The sequence below is a fragment of the Chaetodon trifascialis genome, chromosome 14 (assembly GCF_039877785.1).
Source record: "Chaetodon trifascialis isolate fChaTrf1 chromosome 14, fChaTrf1.hap1, whole genome shotgun sequence".
Taxonomy (NCBI): domain Eukaryota; kingdom Metazoa; phylum Chordata; class Actinopteri; order Chaetodontiformes; family Chaetodontidae; genus Chaetodon; species Chaetodon trifascialis.
The window spans coordinates 1,576,274-1,602,477 of record NC_092069.1 but is presented as its reverse complement, the minus strand read 5'-3'; the positions used below and the strand labels follow the sequence as shown (position 1 = coordinate 1,602,477).

General features: G+C 43.6%; 1 protein-coding gene across 1 annotated transcript in view; it reads left to right on the top strand.

Moving 5' to 3' along the window:
• eipr1 (EARP complex and GARP complex interacting protein 1) overlaps positions 1-26,204 on the top strand; it is a 155,429-nt gene that overhangs the window by 12,530 nt on the left and 116,695 nt on the right. Inside the window, exon 4 of the mRNA XM_070979313.1 lies at positions 18,842-18,998. Coding sequence (XP_070835414.1) covers positions 18,842-18,998 — 157 coding nt within the window. The remainder of the gene's footprint in view (positions 1-18,841; positions 18,999-26,204) is intronic.

The following is a 26,204-nucleotide window of genomic DNA, read 5'->3' as shown; positions in this document are numbered from 1 at the left end:
TTTTTGCCTTCTTGGCAGATACTCCATCCCTCTCACGTTCATTTTTCTTCTTCCTCTTCCTCTTCTTATTTTATTCATGGGTGCTGTTTTGTGAATGGAACAGTTAATTAGATTTAGATTAGATTCGATTCAACTTTATTGTCAATATCAGAGTGCATCACAGAGTCAACGGAATGCATTTTAGCATCTAACCAGAAGTGCAAATAGTCATGATATCCAAAATATAAATACATACAAGTAGTACAATTGGCATATGAGGTATGTGCAGGTAATTTCTATGAAATTATAAAACAGGTGACAGGTGCCACAGGTAGCAAGTGGCGGTGCAGTAAAACCTATAGTACTAAGTATAAGAATATAGAGTGTATTTAAAATACAAAGTGTTATGTGCAGTATGACATGGGCTGAGTTGTAATGTTCATCTTTGTTTGTAGTCTCTTGGGTCCTGAGTGAGGGCCATGAGGTGGTAAGAAGGAGTGCCATTGTCAATGGGAGGGTGATGGGGGTTGGAGGGGGAGCTGCCGGGGGACGAAGTTCAGCAGGGTAACAGCTCTGGGGAAGAAGCTGATCTTGTGCCTGCTGGTGTGGGAAGGGAGGCTCCTGAACCTCCTACCAAATGGGAGGGGGGCAAACAGTACATAGTTGGGGTGGGAGCTGTCTCTGCTGATGCTGCGTGCCCTTCTTAGACACCACTTGCACTGGAGGTCCTTGATGGTAGTTAGCTGGGCAACAGTGATGTACTGGGCGATTTTCACCACCCGTTGCAGGCGGATGTGCAGGCGGATGTGCAGCCGCCGTGCCACACTGAGATGCAGTTGGTCAGGATGCTCTCGATGGTGCAGCGGTAGAAGTTAAGGAGTTGAGAAGCCAGGTTAAATTTCTTTAGTCTCCTCAGGAAGTAGAGGCACTGTGGAGCCTTCTTTATCAGGGTGGAGGAGTTGAGGGCCCAGGAGAGGTCCTCGGAGATGTGGACACCCAGGAACTTGAAGCTGGAGACACGTTCAACCTCAGCCCCATCGATGTGAATAGGGGTGTGACTGCAGCCTTTAGTCTTCCTGTAGTCCACGATGAGCTCCTTGGTCTTCTTGGGGTTTGATGGTCAGGTTGTTGCCGGTGCACCACTCGTCGTTGTTGTTAATCAGACCTATCATCGTGGTGTTGTCTGCGAACTTGATGATGGAGTTGGAGCCATGCACAGGCACACAGTCATGAGTGAAGAGGGAGTAGAGATGAGTGCTAGGATTGGGCGGTAATCCGGTAATAAGGTATCCCGCGGTATCTAAAAATAGCAACGGTATCAGTTTCATTACTGTCATTTAAAAATGCTGCGCATATAGGTCTATAGGGGTCTAACATAATTGTAGCATCGTCATAACAAAAATGAAGTCCACTCCATTCAATGTATCTGGTTGAATTTTTACTCGAGAAAAAGGTGACTGTGCAAAAGTACATGCTACAAAATGAACCTGAGCAGTTTTACAGGTGTTTTAACACAGGTATGTCCAGGCGCTCATATGGGCGCGTCTGGGCAGAGTACCGTTATCTCGTCCAAGCATACGAACAAACTCCTCTGTTGAAAATGCTTTTTCAGCCTTTTTTCTGCTTGCTATTGTTCTTAGCTCTTGTAAAAGGATGAAATGCAAATAAAACAGTAAAATAACACTTCAGGCTGCTCAGCAGAGTCCTCTGTGAGCGCCATTGACTCACCATAGAAACACCAATGACGATCCCGATCCAGAAGGAAGCAAGCCCAGAGATAGGTTATTGCATGAAGAGCGCTCCCTCCACTCTAGAAACCCCCTCCTTTTTATGTAAACAAGCAGGACCTTCGTGATTGATCTCAAACTAACACAGAGTCATAGGAGGAGACATTAGTAACGTATTTTTGGGCTGGAATATAACTTTTGACCACAAAACAGCAAAGGTAAAACATATTTTATAATTTAGCGAAGTTTTTTTTTCTGTTACTCTTTGGCTGCTAGCTCGTCGAGTTTTCGTCGCACAGTGTTGAGGCAGACATCTTCGTGATCATCAGACTCTCTGCTTTCATATGATACCGGGCTTTTGTGGTCCAGCATGAGGTGGTGAAATCAGCAGATGCAGTGCCTTTGACGTGCGCTATTTTCGTGCTTTCGTTACATTCACATATAATTACACATATTGCACATATTTCGTGGGGTATGAATTATGTTTCGTTTGGGTGCCAATGCTTGGTAGAGGCTTTTAGCTGAGTTTCCACGTCATTCTGGTATGCTACAAGTTAGGACTGGTGCTTCTTCGCGTGAGCATTGACCGTCTGAACTGCACGCATGTCACGCTGCCCTGTGAAGTGATTTTTAATTAGTCACGGTAATACCGTATACCCCGACAAAATGTGAGGAAAGTTTGACGGTATCAAAATTTGGATACCGCCCAAATCTAATGAGTGCTCAGCAAACAGCCCTTTCCATCATTTGGAGGTTGCATGTATTCAATGTAGGAGCTTGAGGTTCTTCCAACATCTTATTCAACAAGTTATTAGGCCCGTTTTTAATATTCCAAATTGTGATTTATTTAAAAGCGGCACTATGATTTTGTCTCCAAGAAGAAATAATCTTGATGATATGGGAAATTCACATCCTAACCATCTACCAATATAATCCAGAACATTTCTCCACAGACAAAGACCCTGGGACATTCCCATAGTGCATGCATGTATGTGCTGCGTTCTTTTCTACATTTCCAACATAGGTCATCTTTAATTAGACCCATTTTACTGTCTGGTTGACGTATAATAATATTTTTAATAATAATATTTTTTTTTAATGTACAACGCAAGTCTTTTTCCCATAACTTCCTAAGAGTTCTACACCCACTGTTAATCCTCCAGGGACATATCTCATACCACTTAGATGCTCTATGAAACATTGGTTGTAGTTGTACGTAGCTTTCTATTAAATTTTTATCTTGATCAAAGGAAATTTTCTTTTTAATGCAGTCTCTAATCTGTATATTTCCAAAAGTGGCCTCGTCCATCTTGATTATATTTTTCCCTTAATCTATTATAAGAAATAGGAATAGGAAATTGCCTTCTTCAAAAAGATCATCTAATATTCTAATACCCTTTCTTATCCATTGAGCCCAATAAATCATTTACCTATTTTTATTTTTGGATTGTGCCATATTGATGCATATTTTTGAGTACTATGGGAAATCATGTTTTTTATGTATTTCTTGCCACGCTTTTTTTGAATGTATTAGAATTGGACTCATCATATTATTTTTCTCCTGTTTTATTGTTTGAGCAAGGGTTTCAATAGGTTAAAAAGGAGCGGTAAGCTCTTGTTCAATCAAGATCCAATCCAGATCAGTATTTGTATTTGTTCCACCCCAGTGTTTTGCCAGCTTTTTCATAAAAAAAAAAAAAAAAAAAAAAAAATATATATATATATATATATATATATATATACACATATATATATGCTGTATATGCTGTGTGTTTGGCAAGGATAGGCCCCCTTTCTTCTTTGGCTGAAATAGTTTGTCTGTATGAATTCTAGGTCTTCTTCCATCCTAAAGAAATGAATTTATCATCTTGCCATATCTTTGTAATAGTTCTTGTGGAATGCATAGAGGTGCCATTCCAACTTAATAAATAATTTGTGGAACAACAACCATTTTTATTGTGTTCAACTTTCCCCATAAAGTCAAAAGCAGTTTACTCCAATTATCCAAGTTCATTTTAATTTTGTTTAATCATTTTTCCATGTTAGTAGACATGATTTCTCCTATACCTAGATTCAGTTCTATCCCTAAGTATTTCATGCCCTTAGGAAGCCATTTATTAAAAATTGAAAATAATTTCTTGGAACAAGTTTGAGCCACTGGCATAGCTTTAGATTTGGGCCAATTAATGCAGTAACCTGATACTTTAGAATATGTTTCACCTCCAGCAGATACAGATACAGATACCCAGATACAGAGTTAGCTGGGTCTTGACTAAATACCAAAATATCGTCAGCATAAAGAAATAATTTATGCTCCCTTCCTCCTCTAGTAACTCCCTGAATTTTTACCTCCTCTCTTACCATAGTAGCTAAGGGTTCAAGCATTTCTCATCTGTGTGGAACACTTAGTGATGCTGCATTTGAGATCACATTGACCATTCATTGCACAATTCACAAAAACAACAAAGCATCACATACACTACTTAACTGTGGCTGAAGAATTCCTACAGTCCAACAATGATTTTGTTTTTTAGTCCAAGGACCAGGATGATCGCTCCATCATTCCGATGTCATCATAGTGTCCAGAAACTCCATTCTCCTTGCTGATGACGTAAATGCCCATGGCCCACTTCTGCATGTCTGTCAGGATGGCATTTCCTTCGCTGTCCTGTATATTTTAAGTTAATAGGAGAATAGGAAAACATTAGAATGCTTTCCCCCAAATAAACATTATTTTTTTTAACATACATTGTACATCTGCACGACAGATATTTTCGGATTTCAATCAGGGCACTGTCCATTTGTGCATCAAGTGTTTTATGGGCACTGTGTGTTCCAAGGTGTGCTTTTGTGCTTCGACTTCGACTTATGCCTGGCTCTATCATATAAGCAACCAGAACAAAACATTTTACTATACTGACTTTGACAGGTAAAGCAGCACTAGAAACATCACTACATGTCAAATATTCTAGAATGGTGCACTGTAACAGCAAATTAGATAGATGCCAGCCTTCTGAGGAAGTACAGTCGGCTCTGTCCTCTCCTGCACAGAGCATCTGTGTTGGCAGTCCAGTCCAGTTTGTCATCCAGCTGCACTCCCAGGTATTTGTAGGTCCGTACAATCTCCACACAGTCCTCTTTGATGGTCACAGGCTCCGGATGAGGCCTGGGCCGCCTAAAGTCCACCACCATCTCCCTGGTCTTGGTGGTGTTGAGGTGCAGGTGGTTGAAGTCGCACCTTGTGACAAAGTCTTTGATCAGTGTCCTGTACTCCTCCTCCTGTCCGTTCCTGATACAGCCCACGATAGCAGTGTCGTCTACAAACTTTTGCACGTGGCAGGACTCTGAGTTGTATTGGAAGTCCGATGTGTACAGGGAGAACAGGACTGGAGAGAGCACGGTCCCTTGCGGTGCTCCTGTGCTGCAAACCACGTTGTCAGAACTGCAGTCCCACGGTCTCACATACTGAGGTCTGCCTGTCAGATAGTCTGTAATCCAGACCACCAGGTGTGAGCCTACTCCCATTTCTGTCAGTTTCTCTCTGAGGAGCAGAGGCTGGATGGTGTTGAAGGTGCTGGAGAAGTCCAAAAATGTAATCCTCACCGCACCACTGTCCAGGTGGGAGTGGGATCGGTGTAGCAAGTAGACAATGGCGTCCTCCACTCCCACCTTCTCCTGCTAAGCAAACTGCAAAGGGTCACAGGTGTGGCGCACCTGTGGACTCAGGTGATGTAGCAGCAGCCGCTCCATGGTCTTCATCACGTGTGATGTCAGGGCGACTGGCTTGAAGTCATTCAGCTGCTCAGGTTCTGGTCTCTTTGGGACTGGGATGATGCAGGATGTTTTCCACAGCTGAGGGACCCTCCCTTGCTCCAGGCTCAGCGCTGTAGGGGTCTCCCAACTCCAACGTGCAGGCCTTCAGCAGCTCTCCGCACACCTGGGCTGCTGTGATCTTTTGTGGGGGGATGGTCTCCTCCGTACTGGTGTCTAGAGGGAGAGAGAGAACAGAGGCTGGGGAGGTGGTTGCAGTACTACTCTGAGGTGGCACCCCGCTTCAAGCTGCAGCTGGTGATGGTCTTCATCCCGTCCCACACCTCCCTCATGCTGTTGTTCTGCAAATTCTGCTCTAGTTTCCTTCCGTACCGCTCCTTCGCCTCCCTGAGCTGGACTCTGAGTTCCCTCTGCACGCGCTTAAGTCTTGCTGATCACCGTCCTTGAAAGCCCTCTTCTTCTGGTTTAGAAGGCCCTTGATGTCATTCGTGATCCAGGGTTTGTTGTTAGCATAGCAGCGTACAGTCCTCAAGGGAAAAATAACATCCATACAGAAGTTGATGTAGTCAGTCATGCAGTTCACAGCTTCCTCAGTGTCCTTGCTGTGTGATCCCTGCAGTACATCCCAGTCTGTAGTTGCAAAGCAATTTCTCAGAGTCTACTCTGTCTCAGGAGACCACTTCCTGAATGAGCGTGTGGTTGTGGGTAACCTCCTCACTCTTGGTTTGTAGTGAGGCTGAAGCAGAATCAGGTTGTGGTCTGCTTTCCCCAGTGCAGGCAGCGGGATGGTGCTGTATGCATCCTTTATGTTTGCATACAGTAGGCCAATAGTCCTATTTCCCCTTGTGTTACAGTCCACTTACTGGATGAAAGCTGGTAGCGTTGTGTCCAGAGTCACGTTATTTCAGTCCCCAGTGATCAACACAATGGCCTCAGGATGCTGTGTTTGTAGTTTGGCAACAGCAGAGTGGATTCCATCACACGCTACCTCCGCCTCAGCCCGTGGAGGGATGTAAACCATAACAACAATGGCGTGTCCAAACTCTCTGGGCAAATAATAAGGATGCAAACTTACAGCCATAAGTTCGATGTCCCTGCAGCAGATGGAGATTTTGGTGCTTACATGTCCAGGATTACACCACCTTGTGTTGATGTATGTAGCGAGTCCTCCTCCTTTTCTCTTCCCGCAGGCTTTTGTGTCTCTGTCTGCCCTGACTGTGCTGAGGCTATGTAGCTCCATGTTAGCATCCGGGATGTTTGTCGTGAGCCACGTTTCAGAAAAGCACAACAAACTGCACTCCCTGTAGGGAGTAGGGAGTACTGTAGTATTTTTCACCAGCGCAGCCAGTTCATTGATTTTGTTCGGTAGTGAGCTTACATTTCCCATGATAACCGAAGGTACCAAAGGCTTGTATCTCCACTTTCTCGCTAGACACTTAGCCTTTAGCTTAGCGCCGGCTCTGCAGCCTCGATCCAGCCTCCTCACCTGGTCAGGTAACTGGGGAACCACACCAGCACGGGACTTTGTTCGTAGAGTGAGCAGTTTGTTCCTCAAATAAACGAGTCTTGTTAAAATCCATATCCATAGGATAGAGGTTAATCAGTGACAAAAAAAGAGCATGGACAGCTTTAAAAGTACAAAAAAGTCCAAAATAGCACACAACACACACGGAGCTGCTGGAAGGGCTGTCACTTGCGACGGCGCCGGAAACACACAGGATGGCGCCAGAAACACACAATTATTCTTTTAAACACAACAGACACCTCTGCTGTACACTGAAGAGACCCAGTGGGGAGCCAAAACTACAGGAAAAACAACTTTAGAATCTTAAATACAAGTTACATTCAGAACATTAAAGTTACCATATACTCATGGATTAGATGTCCATCATCCTCTCCAAGGTAGAAGCAAAGTGCTCTAAGGACTACTTCCCTTTTTGAATCGCTTGTAGCCTGGGTGAAGAGATTCCACTTATGAAAAACATTTCCAGGCACTGGAGTAATTGTAAGTAGTAAATATCTGAACTTCTCAACCCACGGTTATACTATAAATTCCTTATTCCTTTGATTACAAAATAATTGTGGTGTGGTTACACTATGTGACATGTATGGGTGTATAGGATGAAAGCGCTGTGCTAAGCATTGTAAAAAACCAGCTCAGTGCAGGTGGTGTACATTAACTGTCCCACCAGAGAAAACAGGGCTTGTTTCAGTACCATAACATGTAAACATGTCAAATGTTTCTTTGGAAATGTGTCTTACAGTAATGATCCAGGCTTTACTGAAACATAATATATTAAAGCACACATGTAGACAACAATGAATGAACTGTTACCTCTTGTAAGATCTGCAGATGTTTGGGTAGTTTCTGGCCAGTGACACCTCCCTTCTTCTGGAAAACTGATGTCAGCTGAGGCTGAAGACTGTCCAACCGTGCCATGAAGGTCGTCTCAAGTGAATTCGCTGAAATTCAGCATTTATCTGTTGCACATAAAAAAAGTGGCAGAAGACAAAGAACACTGTGCTCAGTTCTTTACGCAATGGTGATTCTTGTAATCCACATTGTGAAATCATAACACATAGTGAAAATGCACAATGAAAAGAGGCACACTGGAGGGAAGCAAGCATGTATTTACCTCATTAATATGGAAAAGTACAGGCCACCTCACTTTAATCTCTTCAGCACCTGGACTTCCATGCACCACTTCTTTTCTTTGGTAGGAGAAAGTTTTAGACATCTTCTCTTTTACATCTGATGTCTCGTTTCTTTGTCTGATATCATTCAAAAGTTCAACTCTCAGGTTTTCCAGGCTGTCATTTTCGCCAGTGGGGTGTGAAGGACAATAGTTGACCTCTGCCTTTTTAGCTTTCTTTACATTTTTGGCTGGGAAGCATTCATCTCTTGATTTATTTTTGAATGCATTAACAGTCACTTCAGGACATCGAATGTTCCGCATCTTTGTATTTCAGGCTAATCATCCAGCCAGAAAATATTTGATCAGCGCCCCTGCTACATCATCTATCTGGTGATTTTGTGGATATGCTGTAAACTGGAAAATTTCTTCAGCCAGTTTGTCTAGGATGTCGGACTTCAGCCCTGGTGTAATTTTCAGACTTGCGCCAGTTTCTCTGAATATGTAATTTCCCCGCTGAAGCTGCACCTCCACATCGTATAGGAAGCGAGGAGTGCTGAAGTCAAAGGGCCATGCACGCGCTCTCAGCTCACTGTCTGAATGGGACAGAATGATGGTGACGGAGTCAGGTGAAGACAATGAGGACACACTCTGAGGTGTGTGAATGCTTGATGGGCCTGCAGATGATCCGGGAGTGCTTGGAGAGTTCAGCCTTGAAATAGGACTCATATCCAAACAATTTTGCATGTACACAAGCTTAATTGTTCCTGTGTCTTGAATGTCTTGCACTGATGTAATGTTCATGAACTCATTATTGAAGTCAGGATCTATGAATTGAATGCAAAAGTCTCTTTCAATTCCAAATGCATCACAAATTGTTTTGTTCAAGTCCATTAAAGGAGATCAAGTCTTCTGTAGTCATCCTCTTCTATGATGACTTTCAGCTTCATGGGCTCTGCCATTCTTCAATATAAATGTGAAAGGGAAAATTAAACAAATATTAAAAAATGAATACAACATACATAATACATAAGCACAACATGATTTAGTGTGATCTAACCTTGTTTATGTATGAATCTTTTAAGTGTCACCATTCGGCGGCCTCCAATCCTGTAATCTGCTGAGGGGTACTGGTCCACGAGGGCACCAAGTTGAATGAGGGAGACTTGAGAGGTTGGACACAACTCAAATGCCCTAAAATGCTCCAAATACCAAGCACCAAACTCTTTGACAATGAAACTCAAGTTTCCCTCCAAAACAACCATCTGGACAACTTCTGCAAAGTCTGGCAAGCTACCAGTAGAGCCACAAACAACAGCCATGCCCTCTCTGTATGTCACTCCATTGACAGATGCAGTCTTAGTGAGCTGAATGTGTGCAATATCAGGGTATTTTAGTTTCAAAACTCTCTGTACACCCTGATGCAAAATGTCAACAGAGACAGTTGACACAGCTGAGACAGTCCAGCTACATTTTTTGGTTGTGTTTGACTCCAAGTAACATGCCATCATGAACTGATGTTTCACCACCAGTGATAAGAGTATGTTTTAGGACATACGGACCAAAAAATCAAATCATCTGTGGATAATGTTCAACAAAATGATGTTTTGGTAAAAGTTTTATACCTGGAAACACCTCTTGTAGCCTGCATCTGTGATCACAGATCCTTTCCTCAAGGAAAGCAAGTGATTGCGCAGTATGTACTGGCACAACAACTAAATCCACAATATCCCTCAGGTCCAAAATGACCTGCCAGACTGGCTCATTTGAGGACACTAACTGTCCAACCAAAAATGGGAGGAAATGCAAGAGACTCCCAATTTTTGTGAGCATTCCCTCCAATAGTTTTGTTCTGCATGAAGGCCTTTGGAATAGAATATGGACGATTACCCCTGTCTGTCCATTTGTAAGGAAATTTCAAAATGGACTCATTGAGACTGTCCAGTGTGAAATATTTTTTGGACATTAAATGATTCAGACAATGTGCCAACTCAACTGGTACTATGCCTTCAAAGCTGTTATGTGCAACATCTTGGGGGTAGCCAGCGCAAACATTGAAATGAGAAAGATGTCAGAATCAGGAAAAAGCTTTATTGCCAAGTACGATTTTACACATACGAGGAATTTGCTTTGGTGAGGTTGGTGCATGACATATCTACTAAAAATAAGCTATTAAAAAGTAAAAAATATAACAATATAAATATATATACACAAGTCTGTTTTTTGTTTGTTTGTTTTTTGTTTGTTCCAGAAGCACAGTCTGTTTTTTCAGAAACACAGTCGTTTTTTTCAGAAAGAAGTCCAAGCTGAGCGTTAATGTAACGCATCGAGCGTTAATGTATGTGCAGAGAGAACACAGGGCCTTTTAACACCATAACATGGTTTCACATTGCCCTGTGCTGAACTAATATACGTTTCATGTGTCGCTTTGCTTCTGAGAGTAAACACATCTGAACTCTGAACTTCTTTCTGCTGAATTTCAGACTATTGGGCCAAACAAAAACAGCGTATTCACCTACAAAATTCTCTGTAAATCCAGCATTCCATGCGCTCCCAAGTTATCTGCTATGACACACTGTATAGTGCCCTTAACAAAACTGCCAAGCTGTGCAATAAAAATACCATGACTTTCTAAAGTCACAAGATCCCTCAACAAGGGCTCTAAGACCTTTTCATAAGCGTAACTCCTGACGTCTTCAGACCTGCACAGTAAAGCCAAATGAATGGAAGACAATGAGGAATGGGAAACAGGTGGTAAATTGCTTAGAGTCCAATAAACAGCACAGATTTGATGTTTTTTGCGAGACATGCTGAGCGGATTACAAACTCAAAATCATCCACATACAAATTAAGTAACACTCTCAATTGGCCTACTGATAAAAAGCTGTTTTCTTTAAAGAACAAACCATCTTGGTTAGACCTGTGTATCACTTCTGTTCCTTTTTCCTCTGATGTGAGACTACTGTCTAATACTTTATTAAGAATATGACTGTGAAAAGCTGGTGCAGAATTTTTAATACTGGAATATATCGCAGTGTTCTTTTGCCTTTTTCATCCAGCATATATTCTATGGGCTCTACAAATTATTTTTTTGCGCTTAAATGATGTTGCCAAAGGACAGCCTTTACCAATTGACTTGCATGTGGGATTAGATACACAGAAAGTGGATGCAACTTCTTTAATGAATGTATGATCAACTTGCAGGCTGTAACTACTGAGCGTGTCTTGTATCACACTTGTACTACACAGAGATGCTGTACTCAACAAGTACTGAAGTTCTTCCAGCAATTCATCAATTGCAGCACTTTGCATGTGAAAAATATTTTCTTGTTTTAATAATAATCCTGCAAGTTTTTGTTCAATTATATCTGTCTGATCCTTTGTTGTATTCAACATCAGACTGGCTGTTGTCACAGCAGTCCTCATTGTCTGAACCACCAGGCTCTGCAGTTTCAGTCACAAAAAGTCCATGGACTACACCATCCTTAAAATCTACTAATGAATGCAAGCTGTGCCTCTGACTTTTGTGAGACTTCAATGTACTATATATGTTGGTTTTGTATTCACAGCCTTTATACAATATACAATTGTCTCATTGTTTTTTAGATGATGATTTACATGTACAAAATAATTACGATCAGTTCCAAGTTCACAAAAACCACACAGTTGGCAGGAAAATGTAAATTTGTCAGAGTGCTCGAAGGCATTGCTATGACTCCTTGACACGTGTCAAAAGTGAATTCTTAATTCAGTCTTAAAGATGCATGGACAATCTGGATGTATACATTTAATATAATGGCCATGCCCAAAATGACTATGTCTTTGTCTGTAATGTTTAAGAAGTTCTGAGCGTCTAGACAATTCAGCACCACTGTCTTTACACTGCTACATAAACTAGACAAATATAGAAAAGTGGAGAAGAAAAAAAGACAATCAAACATTACTTTAAGTGTAAGTAAACCTTACATCCAGGGGGAAAAAAAGTACCTTGAAAATACTTAATGCAAGGGAATGTAATATTAAAACCCTTTTTCCCAAAAGAGAGTAAGGCTATTCAAACATGCTAATATGGTGTTACTGTCTCAGAGGAAAAGCAATGACATAGAATCATACAGTACAGGCACTTAAAACCACTACATGTGTATGGGAAATCACGAGTACACCTTATGGCGACCTGACGATGATCTTTTGAACACTTTTAAAGGCACAGCATTCAATTTGACCCATTCTTTGCAAATGACCATAGTGAGACCTTGAGAGACATACCACACACTTACACACACCTAAATTCGATTATATTCCCTTGGCACAATTGGCAGTTCTATTGATGAAATTAATGTTAAATTTAAACTGATCATTGCATGACTTCCAGGATTAACATGGCAGTAAGGAATTGTTTGTTAAATGTACTTACCTAAACAATATAAAGGTCCGAAGCTTGGTTGAAAATCAGATGCGGTAAACCTGCCAAGTATGAACACAATATAAATACGTTATCAACTTTGTGTCTGTAAAGAAATGTTAAGCTTATTATTGAGTACAAAATCATTAGTGAAAAAGTCTACATCTCAACTGTGCCTCAGCACAACTGAAATATGCATCAGATGACAGATTAGAGTTAGGGAAAGAAAAATCATGCCATGTTATTTATTCACTACTATATTACTCTCTATGAGCTATACTACTTACAAATGATTATAGTTCACTTCACAGCATTCAGATATTGCATAAATTATTTAATTAAAAAGTGAACATTTAACTTATTAACATTTTAATGATGAATTTAAAGAATTTTCTTGATAGTAAATGCAGTAAATAAAGTCCCATGTTCAAATAATATGTTGTTGGAACTGCAGTTTTTTCATTCTTTCTGGAGAACATATTTACTGTACAACATCATTCCTTCATATAATTATACAGGAGCGCTGAGAGACTGATGTGGAGGTGGAAACGGCCGCATACACACACACCGTCCTGCCTGGGCCGGTCACCACACACAGCACGGTGTGTACGGTGGACCGCAGCAGCACCAGCTACCCAAATAAAAAGAATATAGCTACTGAACAGCCAATCTGAAAATAGCACTGCTGTATCCGGGTAAGATTTAGATATTCCCGCTACAACAACGTTGCATTCTGATGCGCTTGCTGAAGTAGCTGCAGGAGACCTACAATAAACAAAACTAACCATTATCTCTCTCTCTCACACACACACACGCACGCACGCACGCACGCACGCACGCACGCACGCACGCACGCACGCACGCACACACACCTGCACCAAGATGACTGAGCTTCTCATCCTATCTCTAAGAGAGACACCAGCCACCCTCCTGAGGAAACCCATTTCGGCCGCTTATACCCGCAATCTAGTTCTTTCGGTCATGATCCAGCCCTCATGACCATAGGTGAGAGTCGAAATGAAGATTGACTGGTAGATTGAGAGCTTTGCCTTCTGGCTCAGCTCTTTTTTCGCCACAACAGTGCGGTAGAGCGAATGCAATACTGCCCCTGCTGCTCCGATCCATTGTCCCCTCACTCGTGAACAAGACCCCAGGGTACTTGAACTCCTTCACTTGGGGCAAGGACTCATTCCCTACCCAGAGTAGGCAATCCATAGGTTTCCTGCTGAGAGCCATGGCCTCAGATTTAGGCTGAATCCCATTTCACCCCTTGGCCTACCCCCTTGGCCCTACCCCTCCGTTTTGCGCGTTCATGTGGAGGGGTAGGGGTGCCCCAATTTCCATTATGACGGAGGGGTAGGGGGAAGTGGTAGGGCTATGTACCCCTCCAAATGGAGATTTTTCCGAGGCACACTCCAAACGGAGGGGTACGACAGATTTCTCAGAATGCCTTGCAACACCAACAAGATGGCTGCTTCCGCAACTAAAGAAGGCCACAAATGTAAGTATTTTCTCCATGAATAAAGTTTTAAAATGTACGAAAACCACTTTATTGTCTATTTAAATGTTGTTTCAATGTGTAGTGGTCATTTTCCTCGTAAAAAAATCCCCCGAAAAAAATCAATAGTAGTCGAGGCTTCAGTTACGTGGTTACCGTTGCCAGGCTGAATGCCACTAGCGGTGCTCTGTGGGCAGCCCTGATGATAATCTACAGTGATAACGTTATCAATAATAACTTCGGCAACCTCGCTGCTGGTATTCAGTTACATTGATAGCGTTATGGGATACAGCATGCAGGAATGTCATACACAAATCGAATGTGACGGTAGCATTAGCTTGTCGCATCTGCCTACGTAAGAGGCAGCGGCGACTACTGATGACGTACGCGATTGTCGAAGGGGTGTCCCAATTCGGAGGGGTTGACTTTCGGCCCCACCCCTTGGCACTCCGTTTCAAGGGGCAAGGGACAAGGGGTAGGGCTAAGGGGTAGGGGTAGAAAAGAGATATGGGATTCAACCTTAGAGGTGCTGATCCTCATCCCAGCTGCTTCACACTCGGCAGCGAACCGATCCAGTGAGTGCTGGAAGTTACAGACTGATGATGCCAACAGGACCACATCATCTGCAAAAAGCAGTGATGAGACCCTCAGCACACCAAACTGCAGACCCTCCTCCCCCCAACTACACCTTGATATCCTGTCCGTGAATATCACGAACAGGATTGGTTACAAGGCACAGCCCTGACAGAGGCCAACCCCCACTGGAAACAAGTCCAACTTACTGCCGAGTACCCGAACACAGCTCTTGCTTTGGGCATATAAAGATTGGATGGCCCTGAGAAGTGACCCCCTCACCCCATACGCCCGCAGCACCTCCCACAATATCTCCCGGGAGACCTGGTCATATACCTTCTCCAAGTCCACAAAACACATGTAGACCGGATGGGCATACTCCCAGGCCCCCTCCAGGATCCTTGCGAGAGTAAAGACCTGGTCCGTTGTTCCACGGCCACAGCCCAGACTTCCATGCAATGTTGAGACATGTCATCCAAGACAGCCCCTCAACACCCAGAGCCTTCTGCATTTCTAGATGGATCTCATCAATCCCCGTGGCTTTGCCACTGCGGAGTTGTTTAACTGCCTCAGTGACTTCCACCAGGGTAATCGATGGTGATTCCCCATCAGCTTCCAGCTCTGCCTCTAAAATAGAGGGCATACCGGTCTGATGCAGGAGTTCCTCAAAGTGCTCCTTCCACTGCCCAACTACCTCCTCCATAGAGGTCAACAGTGTCCCATCCTTACTGTACACAGCTTGGATGGTTCCCTGTTTCCCCCTCCTGAGGTTCCGGACGGTTTTCCAGAAACACCTTGGTGCCGACCGAAAGTCCTTCTCCATGGCTGCTCTGAACTCCCACACCCGCTGCTGCCTGTCGGGCCTGTTGGTACCTTGCAACTGCCTCTGGAGTCCTCTGAGATAACGTATCCCGGAAGGGCTCCTTCTTCAGTAAGATGGCTTCCCTGACCACCGGTATCCACCACGGTGTTCGAGGGTTACCACTCCTTGAGGCACCCGAGACCTTTAGACCACAGCTCTCCGCCACAGCTTCAGCAATGGAAGCTTTGAACATCGCCCACTCAAGTTCGATGCCCCCAACCTCCACAGGGATGCCAGAAAAGCTCCGCCGGAGGTACGAGTTGAAGATCTCTCGGACAGGGGCCTCCTCCAGATGTTCCCAGTTCACCGGCACCACCCGCTTGGGTTTACCAGGTCTGTCTAAAGTCTTCCCCCACCCTCAGACCCAACTCACCACCAGATGGTGATCAGTTGACAACTTCGCCCCTCTCTTCACCCGAGTGTCCAAAACATGCGGCCTCAGGTCAGATGATATGATAATGAAATCGATCATCAACCTTCGACCTAGGGCACTCTGGTACCATGTACACTTATGAGCGTCCTTATGTTCGAACATGGTGTTCATTATGGACAGCCCATGACTAGCACAGAAGTCCAATAACAAACAACCCCTCGGGTTCAGATCAGGGGGACCACTCCTCCCAATCACGCCTCTTCAGGTGTCTCCAACGTTCACGTGTGCACTGAAGTCCCCCAGAAGGACTAAGGAGTCCCCTACCGGAGCCCCATACAGGACTCCACTCAGGGTCTCCAAGAAGGCCGAATACTCTGAACTGCTGTTCGGTGCATATTTACAAACAACAGTCAGTTTTCCCCCCCGTAACCCGAAGGTGTAGGGAGGTGACCCTCTCGTCCACTGGGGTAAACTCCAACGTAGCAGCACTCAGTCGAGGATTTGTGAGTATCCCCACACCTGCCCAGTGCCTCACACTTTGGACGAGTCTGGAGAAGAAAAGAGTCCAACCCCTGTCCAGGAGAACGGTTCCAGAGCTGACACTGTACGTAGAGGTGAGCCCCACCAGATTGAACTGGTAGTGCTCCATCTCACGCACAAGCCCCGGCTCCTTCCCCCACAGGGAGATGACGTTCCACGTCCCCAGAACCAGCTTCTGCCACCCAGGTCTGGTCCGTCGAGATCTCCGGCCTTCACTGCCGCCCTGCAGGTGGTGGGCCCACAGGATGAAGATGAGGGTGCCACGTTATCTTTTCGGGCTGTGCCCGGCCGGACTCCGTGGCAAGCCCGACCACCAGGCGCTCACTGACGGGCCCTCCGTCCAGGCCTGGCTCCAGACGGGGCCCCTGGGCTTCCTCCGGGCTGGGTATCACCTCTTCTTTGCTGTTTTTTCATGTGGTCTGTATGAACCATTCTTAGTCTGGACCCTCGCCTGAGACCAGTCTGCCATGGGAGACCCTATCAGGAGCACTAGGCTCCAGACAACATAGCCCTCAGGTTCACTGGGACACACAAACCTCTCCACCACGATAAGGTGATGGTTCCCGGAGAGGGGCTAGCTTAACCACCCAAATAAATTAGGCCCATAGCTGTATTTACTTGAGTATATATCAAAAACATTTGAAAAAAGTAAATAGGGCTTACACCGTGGTGAAAGTTAAACTACAATATACCAATGATTATTAAAGATTTACCCAAACAATTCAGCCTGTAATGACAGCCATGCGCACCTGCAGGGTGTTCAGACTCCAGAGTGAGTAACTAACCTGCATCCCAAGATCCTAAAATGGCAGTATGTTCTTGCACGTGCACAAACTTCAAAATCCAAACCAGATGGTATGCGTAATTTGGATGAACGTAATTTTTTTGAGCTACATTTAATTAAATAGAATACAATAATATTTTTTGACAATATATGTTGAAATTACTTATATTTTATAAGTGGAGTTAAATAACACTACTAACATTAACACTACTAACTATTTCTATTAAAATATGCGTAATTAATATTTACTAGGGGTCAAAATTACTTTTTTCAGTGTATAAGCAAGAGTTCAGCACTAATTGGCCTCATACCACCTATCACAGTGGTCTCACAACATTATCGTACAATCCTAGATATATCATCAGATTCAATATTGCTAAATGCTCATTGACTCACAGAAGTTTGGGACATCAGCTTTTTCTTAATGAACCCCACCTACTTCAAAATAGTGAGAAAAACAGACAAAAATGCAAATGCAAAGAATTTGTGTCTGTGTGTGACGTGTAAGAGATCTTGTAGGACTTGTATTTCAGATCTTGACAGTGACGACATAAAATGAGGACAGTTTTGCCAGGCTTACATTCTTCAGAGGCTGTTTGAATACTGAGATTTCTTTTCATAGCTCGGATTAAAATCATGCTAAGGTTAGGGTCTAAGGAACTCATTCATGTTAATGATGGTTCTCTCAAGTATAAAAGGTGTTTGACCGTGTCTGGTGTTGTGTTACAAAGGAGAAGACAGTCATGTTAGATGGCGCATGGAGAGATTGATGCAGAGTGCACTGGAGGCCTTTAGGGGTAGACGCAAACTTCCAACAACCTCTTGGCTCACTCCCTCTCTCTTTTCCCTATGTCTCTTGCTCTCTGTCAGATGAGTTCTACATGCCTGAGCTCACAGGATTTAAGCCACTTTGGACTGGGCTGAAACTTAGACAGCACACACTACTGCGCATTCCACACACTCGCACACCAAAATATAGACATACACACACACACACACACACACACACACACACACACACACACACACACACACACACACACACACATAAACAAGTGTGTTCCCATAACGTTTTCATACTGCATTCCACCAGCACTCCAATGTGTGAGAAAGAAAAAGCTTTTGTTCAAGATGATTGCTTGCCTACTTACTCCAAGTGCAAGGTTGTCTAAAACCACTCAAGAGCCTGTGCACTCGCCCCACGTTGCTCTTTAATTTGACAAATGGGCTTAACGCCAGTGTTTCATAGCCCAACAGCTGCCTACACACAGTCAATATCTGTACTAAAAAGAAATTAGTCTCTCTCTCTCTCTCTCTCTCTCTCTCTCTCTCTCTCTCTCTCTCTCTCTCTCTCTCTCTCTCTCTCTGTGTCTCTGTGTGATTGGTTATGCCCTCTAAATTCAAACCCTTAGTCCAATTACTGTATCAATTTTGCATTTACTCCATTTTTTCCAATTAGCAGCTCTGGCTCTGGTGTGGATGTGCCAAAATAACTCATTTGTGAAATGGATTTGGAGAAAAGTGTATCCACATCAGTGTATTATTGCCTGTCCACCACAAAAACATAAACACATACTCATACACACAGCACTCTAACAAACTGTAAATGGCTGTGTGTGTGTGTGTGTGTGTGTGTGTGTGTGTGTGTGTGTGTGTGTGTGTGTGTGTGTGTGTGTGTGTGTGTGTTGTCCCCCTCCAGCCAGTGACAGCAGGGTGGTGTCCTGTGCAGCAGTATGGCGGATGCCATCTGACTGGGAGACAGGAAGCCATGAGTCACCTGATGACTCCGCCCACAACCCCCAAACCCTGGAGTTGCTCTGTCACCTAGACGACAACGACCATAGCAATGCTGCCTGGTAGGTGTTGGTGGGGAACAGTCACACTCACAGTACAAGTGATACAAGTGCAATTATTCTTTTGATCCACAATAGTGTGCAGTTCTGTGTTTGTCTGCTGTGTATGGGGTATTGTTAATATTTTTGAGGACTACAGGATAACTAATAACTCATGGGTTTCAATAAACTACAGACAGAAGCCTGACATGCCTTGAAAAAGATTCCCATACAGTCATACCATTCTGTGATACAGTGATTAATATAATTAATATAATATCATTGGTTCCCAGCTCTCTCTCATGAGTGAGGCATGAGTTGGGTTAAATACCCATGTGCATCTGTGCATCTGTGTTCCAGCCAGTCACTGAAATACTTTTATACTTTTGATGCACGAGTCTGGACTGACATGGTTTCATCATCTCATGACTGAGCCATGTTCAGGTTGTGGGACAAGGCTGATGTGTGTATCTGCCTGAAATTTTGTTGCTGTAGATGGAACTGTCTTCACAGTTCTTACCTCAACCTGAGCACAGCTAAACAGACAGATTAACTTCTCAACAAGTGACAGCTGTATTCTTTGAGATGTTTCCCTCTAAATGTTAAGAGAGTGAAGCTGGAGGATAATAACAAAGCATAATTTTCAAGCTCTTGGCTGTAGTGTACCACATACAGATATTACATTTCTGTGTCAACATTTTTGAATACATATATCTAAAAGGAGAATTGCAAAATGTCCCTGTTGGCCATAATCAAAAATGTGAGACTTACAAAGTGACTGACAAATGAGATTTTCATACATCACACATAAGGTTCTAGATGGGAGAGAACAACAAGAGTAAGTGCCCTAACGCAACTCTCTGGTCCAACTGGACATAGGTGCTACAAGACAGTGCTATGAATAACGAGTAATGCATAGAGTGCATAGAGTGAACAGAGAGGGACTCTTCAGGTCACTTGGTAACTCGTTCCACCACTGGGGGAACCACAGAAGAAAGGAGTCTAGCAAGGTTTTAACAAGCATGCTGGGAGTCCTGCCAGTAAGGAATCAAAATAGTCGAGGTGTGATAGTACAAGCGCTTGTACAAGGAGATGTGTTGCATGCTCAGACAAGTATGGTCTGATCTTCCTGATGTTGTACAGGGCAATTTGGCATGACTGAGCAACAGAGGCCACATGCTCTTTAAAAGTTAGTTGGTCATCAATCATGACACTCAAGTTTCTGGCAGATTTTGTGTGAGTGAACAGAGCTGAGTCAAACTGGATACTGATCTGTTGTTGTACAGAGGGACTGGCTGGGATGAGAGGGAGCTCAGTCTTTGACAGGTTGAGCTGAAGGTGTTGCTCCTTCATCCATGCCAAGATATTGGTGAGGCATGCCAATATTCGTGCCGAGACAGACAATCGTTTCCGAGCATCTTTCACACTAATGATTTTCTCCTAATAATAAGTGGACATGACACTTTTCAGATGGGAGGAGAATGCAGACAGGAGAGTCAAATAGTCTCTGAGGTCAGAGAGATCTCTGGTTTTGCTGCATTTTCTCTTGGCTGCTTTGAGCACCGCCCATTGCTCTCTGATGACACCAGTGAGCCATCAACTGGTGGGGGTTTTACAAGCAAGTTTTGCTGAGAATGGGCATAGATTGTTTAGAGAGGTGGCTAGCGAAGAGCAAGTGTGTCTGTTGCCTCATTCACAGGGAGTGAAGAGAAAACGCTGTGAGGAGGCATGATTGCCGAGATCTCATCAGAGAGTTGATCTGGTGTGAGGGAGGTTTCATCTGAAGGAGACCATTTGCGGCGGAGCTTGAGAGTGCTCTGGTAAGGAAACGGAGAATTTAATAAAGAAGTGGTGTGATACGTGTAAGGGGGTGACAGTTAGCTTAGCTGTGCAGCAGTTTTGAATCGCAATTAAGATGAGACTATTGCCCACTGTGTGTGGGAGCGGTGGAGACCTGTTTGAGTTCAAATGAGGACAGCAGCAAAGGAATCACTGAGAGTAGCATGTCCATTTCAGCTATAAAGTTCCCCCGTAGACCAGGTGGGCGATATACAATCATATACAGCTTAGTGGGAGCAGTAACCATGATTGCATGATATTCAAAGGAGGAGTTGTTGCTTCGAGGAGTAAGCTTGGTGAATTTCCAGTTTTTGGAAATGAGTGCGTCTGTGCCACCTCCACGTCTATCAGTACAAGGTGTGTGGGAGAAAGAGGAGTCAGCTGAAAGCGCAGCTGGTGTGGCTATGTTTTCTGGACGGATCCAGGTTTCGGTCAGGGCTACTATCTGAATTTGATGTAGCTTTGTTTCTGTGTGCTTGGATAAATTGTTTACAGCAGACTGACAATTCCATAGGGCAAAGGAAAAACCAGAGGGAGTAGCTGAGGTTTTTTTGAGTGAGTAGTGGTTCTCAGGATCGTCATGATTACTGACTACCTGACAGACAGACAGACCGCAGTTTGTCCGACTGGGCAACATTCTGTCTGAGACTGTGGAAAGTAGTACAGGAGCTCCACAGGGGACTGTTCTGTCTCCCTTTCTCTTCACCTTGTACACCTCAGACTTTCAGTACAACTCTTCATCGTGCCACCTACAGAAGTTTTTGGACGACTCAACAGTGGTGGAGTGTATAAAGGATGGACGAGAGGTGGAATAGTAGTGTAGTAGTAGAGTAGTGGTGAACGATTTTGTGGAATGGTCTGGTCGAAATCACCTGCTGCTTAACGTGGCCAAGACCAAGGAGATGGTAATTGATTTCAGAAGGAACAGGACGACCACACAACCACTTTGTATTGTGTGGGAGAATGTTGCAGTGGTTGAGGATTATAAATACCTCAAAGTGCACCTCGACAACAAACTGACCTGGAAAACTGACATCAATGTTGTGTATAAGTAGAGGCTGAGCAGACTCTACTTCCTGAGGAGGCTCAGATCATTCATCGTGTGCAGCAAGATGTTGAAGAACTTTTACCACTCTGTTGTTGCAAGTGCACTCTCTTTGCTGCAGTGTGCTGGGGGAGCAGCATCGGAGCTGGCGACACAACAGACTGAGCAAAATTATCAGAAAAGCCGACTCCGTTATTGGCTGCAAACTAGACACTTTTGAGGAGGTGGTGGAGAGGAGGAAACTGAAACCACACAAATTTTTTGCTGTTTTTTGCTGTAAATACTATTTATGTACTTAGTTATATTGTATTTTTTTATTATATCATATAATATTATATATATATTATACATTAGAATACTTATTATATAACTATATATTTCGTTTTACTTTACTTTTTACTTTAGTTCTATTTTTATTTTTATTCCTGTTTATATATTTTTTGTTACTTTTCCTAAATAATTGTGAATACATCCTGTGTTTGCCTTAATTTCTACTTATTAATTTCCCCAAAGTGGGATCAATAAAGAAGCAGTCTAAGTCTAAGTCTATGTACTGTTGTTAGGCTGGGCCTTAATTTAGCAGTAGTTGGACTCAATACACAGACCAGAGATTAGAGTAAATAGGAAACAAGTTTATAAAAGAAATAAATAACAAAAGGCGCACTCATAAGGAGTGGAAACAAACTAAACTAAAGGTGCACTCAAGCGAGTGGAAAAAAACGAACTGAAGGTGCACTCAAACGAGTGGAACAAACAAAACTGCATGTGGGAGGCTAAGGCTGAGCAAAGGCTGGACATGGCTGGCAGGCACTGCAAAAAGAAGGACACGTAAGAACAAAAGGCCACCTTACTAGGTGCACAAAATACTGAGACAGCAACTGACAAACAATTGGAGGTACTCTCTAGGCACGGGTTCTGGAAATTCATGGGAGAAATTAGGATAATCTGGCAACAAACCAAGCTCACGTTTTCCTTATATACTGAGCCCAATCAGGCTCATGCGCTCCAGGTGTGCTGCTGGAGACGTGGAGCCAGCTGGGTACAGGAAAACACCCAGCTGAGACAGACAGGGGAACAGACAGACAAACACGACACTAGGGGAAAAGGAACTCAGACTGTAGCCTAGTTTCGGTCCTTTTGTCTTATAGCTCCTGTGCACAATGCCTTACCATAATTCAGCACTTATGAGAAGGAAAATCAATGGTCATTCCTCTTTTTACTCCACTGTTCATTAGCTGGCATATGATTGCTATCATTTTGCATCAATCATTTAGCATGATGCATATTGTAGAAGGTGTCTATAAATGGGAGATAAAGATGGAGAATGAGTGGGGAAGATGGAGAAAGAAAGATGGAGTGAAGCTTGCAAAGAAGAGCACAAGAGAGGTAGAAGAAAGGTTGCATTTCTGCACTGTGTGCTTGGTGTGTGCTTTGAGCTTGTGTGTGGAAAGGGGATGGTATTGTATATGAGGGGGTACGCCCGTGTGCGTGTGTGTGTGCGTGCATTAGCAGGCAAGTCAAGCAAGACTGCTGGGTAATGATTGATGGCTCTGGGCTTCACCATCTTAACAATCTTAAAGCAGGGGCACCACCACTGTGTGTGTGTGTGTGTGTGTGTGTGTGTGTGTGTGTGTGTGTGTGTGTGTGTGTGTGTGTGTGTGTGTGTGTGTGTGTGTGTGTGTGTGTGTGAACAGGTATTTATCACGTTGTGGGGACAAAAATCTGTTTACACAGTCACATTGTGGGGACTGACCTCCCTTATGGGGACAAAATGCAGGTCCCCTTAAAGTAAATCATTAAATTTCAGGGTGCAGACTGAGGATAGGGTTACGGGTTAGGTAAGGTTAGGTTAGGTACAGGGTTAGGAATAGGCAGATAGTGGTTATGGTTAGGGTTAGGGTAAGGGTAAGGCTCCAGGAAATGAATGTAAGTCTATGTAATGTCCCCACAAGTGATATAAACACAACGTGTGTGTGTGTGTGTGTGTGTGTGTGTGTGCGCGTGTGTGCGTTTGTGCGTGTGTGCTTTTGGTGTTATGAAGCCTGTAGCCTTATTTGTTCACCTTCCTGTGTGTGTTTGCATCCACTGTAGCATGTCTGCCCATGTATAGCCTGCATCCTTTATGTGGTGTCTGGTATTTGATAACTGGTGTCTCTCCACTCCCACTAATAATAATAACACTTTCTCCTTCCTCTAAATCCCCTCATTTTTTTCAGTGGGCAAACATTTGATTCTTTGCCCTGTTGTGAAGTGTTTTCTGAATGGAAATATCAGCAAAATACACCCCCTAATAAGTGGGCTAAACAAAGCTTCTTATGCTTATGTGTGCATTATGTCTTATGTCTATGTTTCTTCTTCTTCTTCTTCTTCTTCTTCTTCTTCTTCTTCTTCTTCTTCTTCTACTTGTAGGGGAATCAATTCATTAAACCTCTAAGTCAGTGATCGCCAACCCCCGGGCTGTGGACCGGTACCGGTCCGTGGGTCATTTGGTACCGGGCCGCACATAAAGAATAAATAACTTACATTATTTCCGTTTTATTTATTATCTGAGTCTGAACAATGCTTTATTTTTAAAAATGAGGTTTCTCTCCGGTACATCTCGGTCACGTGACACATTGCCGCTGAAATTTTACAGTCAAGCTAGCAAAATGAGCAAAAACAGACATCGTTAGAAAGTTTCTTTGCAAAGGGAAAAAGGCCCAGTGAGGAGGCAGAGGATGAGCCTACGACTTCGAAGAGAAAGAAAGCTGCATTTAACAGACAGTACCAGGAGTCCTACTTAAAATATGGATTTATCACGACAGGTGATTCCCACGCACCGAGCCCGCTCTGCATTATATGTGGCGATCGACTCTCTAATGAGGCAATGAAGCCTTCAAAACTGCTTCGCCACTTGCAGACCAAGCACCCTGCATTCCCTCATTGCAGAGAAACAAGCTCAGGGCTCCCATTGATTGATCGTTAAGGTCAGTTAGATTTTTCATGCACTTTTTACTAATTTTTGTGGTGTATCTGTATCATATTTTGAAGGCATGTTTAAATGTTACCATAGTGACCAGAGAGAATTAGGGGGCAGAGTATTGATGTATAAAGAAAGCAGAGGGGCAGACGGTCATATCATTTTATTTTGATGTATTTATCCGCCACACCTCAATGGCCAGTCCGTGAAAATATTGTCTGACATTAAACTGGTCCTTGGCGCAAAAAAGGTTGGGGATCACTGCTCTAAGTTAATGTTGCAATCATTAATAAAATAGGGGCACCAACCTTCCTCAGCTCAGAAGAATTTTATTTATTATTTCTTGTACCGCTGTGTAATGAATGAATTAATGATAACGAATGAACTAGCGGTGGACCAACAACACCACATCCATAGTCAAGAAGGCACAGCAGCGCCTCCACTTCCTTCGCCGGATGAGGAAAGCTGACCTTCCCCCCATGCCCTCACCACTTTTTACAGGGGTGCCATTGAGAGCATTCGAACCAGAAGTCTCTTAGTCTGGTATGGCAGCTGCTCTGCTGCAGACAAGAAGGCCCTACATAGAGTGGTGAGGACAGTGGAGAAGATCACTACATCACCCCAACCGGCAATCCAGGACTTACACCCATTCAGCTGTTACAAGAGATCAACCAATATCAACAAAGACCTCATCCACCCAGCACACAAACTGTTCACCCTCCTCCCATCTGGAAAGCACTACCGCAGCATGCGGGGCAAAACTACCAGACTTAAAAACAGCTTTTCCCTCAGGCCTTCAGACTACTCAACTCACTCAAAAAAATCCCATGATCATTACACAAACAAAGATCAACTGACGGTCAAAATAACTCAAAATGACTCAGTGTTTGCACTATGCTCTTTATATGCACAATATCATCCATGTTTACAGTTGCACCCCCATGCTGCTTCGGCACTTGCACTTTCTATATTGCATCTTTTATTATTGCACCTCAATAACATACCTCAAAATTTGACTACACTCTAGCACACTGTGAATATTTTATATAAATCATATGCCCATTATCTGTCTGTATACGTTGTGTCTAGTGCTGTTGTCTGTTTGCACTATGATGTTATATGTTGTGTGTTATTACTTGCACATTGGAGTATGGAGAAACACAAGTTCAGTCCTCTGTGTAACCACCGGTTGCATTGTTTGGTTGACAATAAAGTTCACTTTGACTTTGAGTATTGTAACCTTACGGCACTAACTCGTTATTCAAACCTGCATAAGCATGCCTACTTTGCCAGTGGACGTCTGCTCCGAACTGACTTGAAGGGGCCCCAGGCTGTCATTCGTGGCTCCGATCTGTGCTGTGGTCCAGCGGGTGAACCAATCGAACTG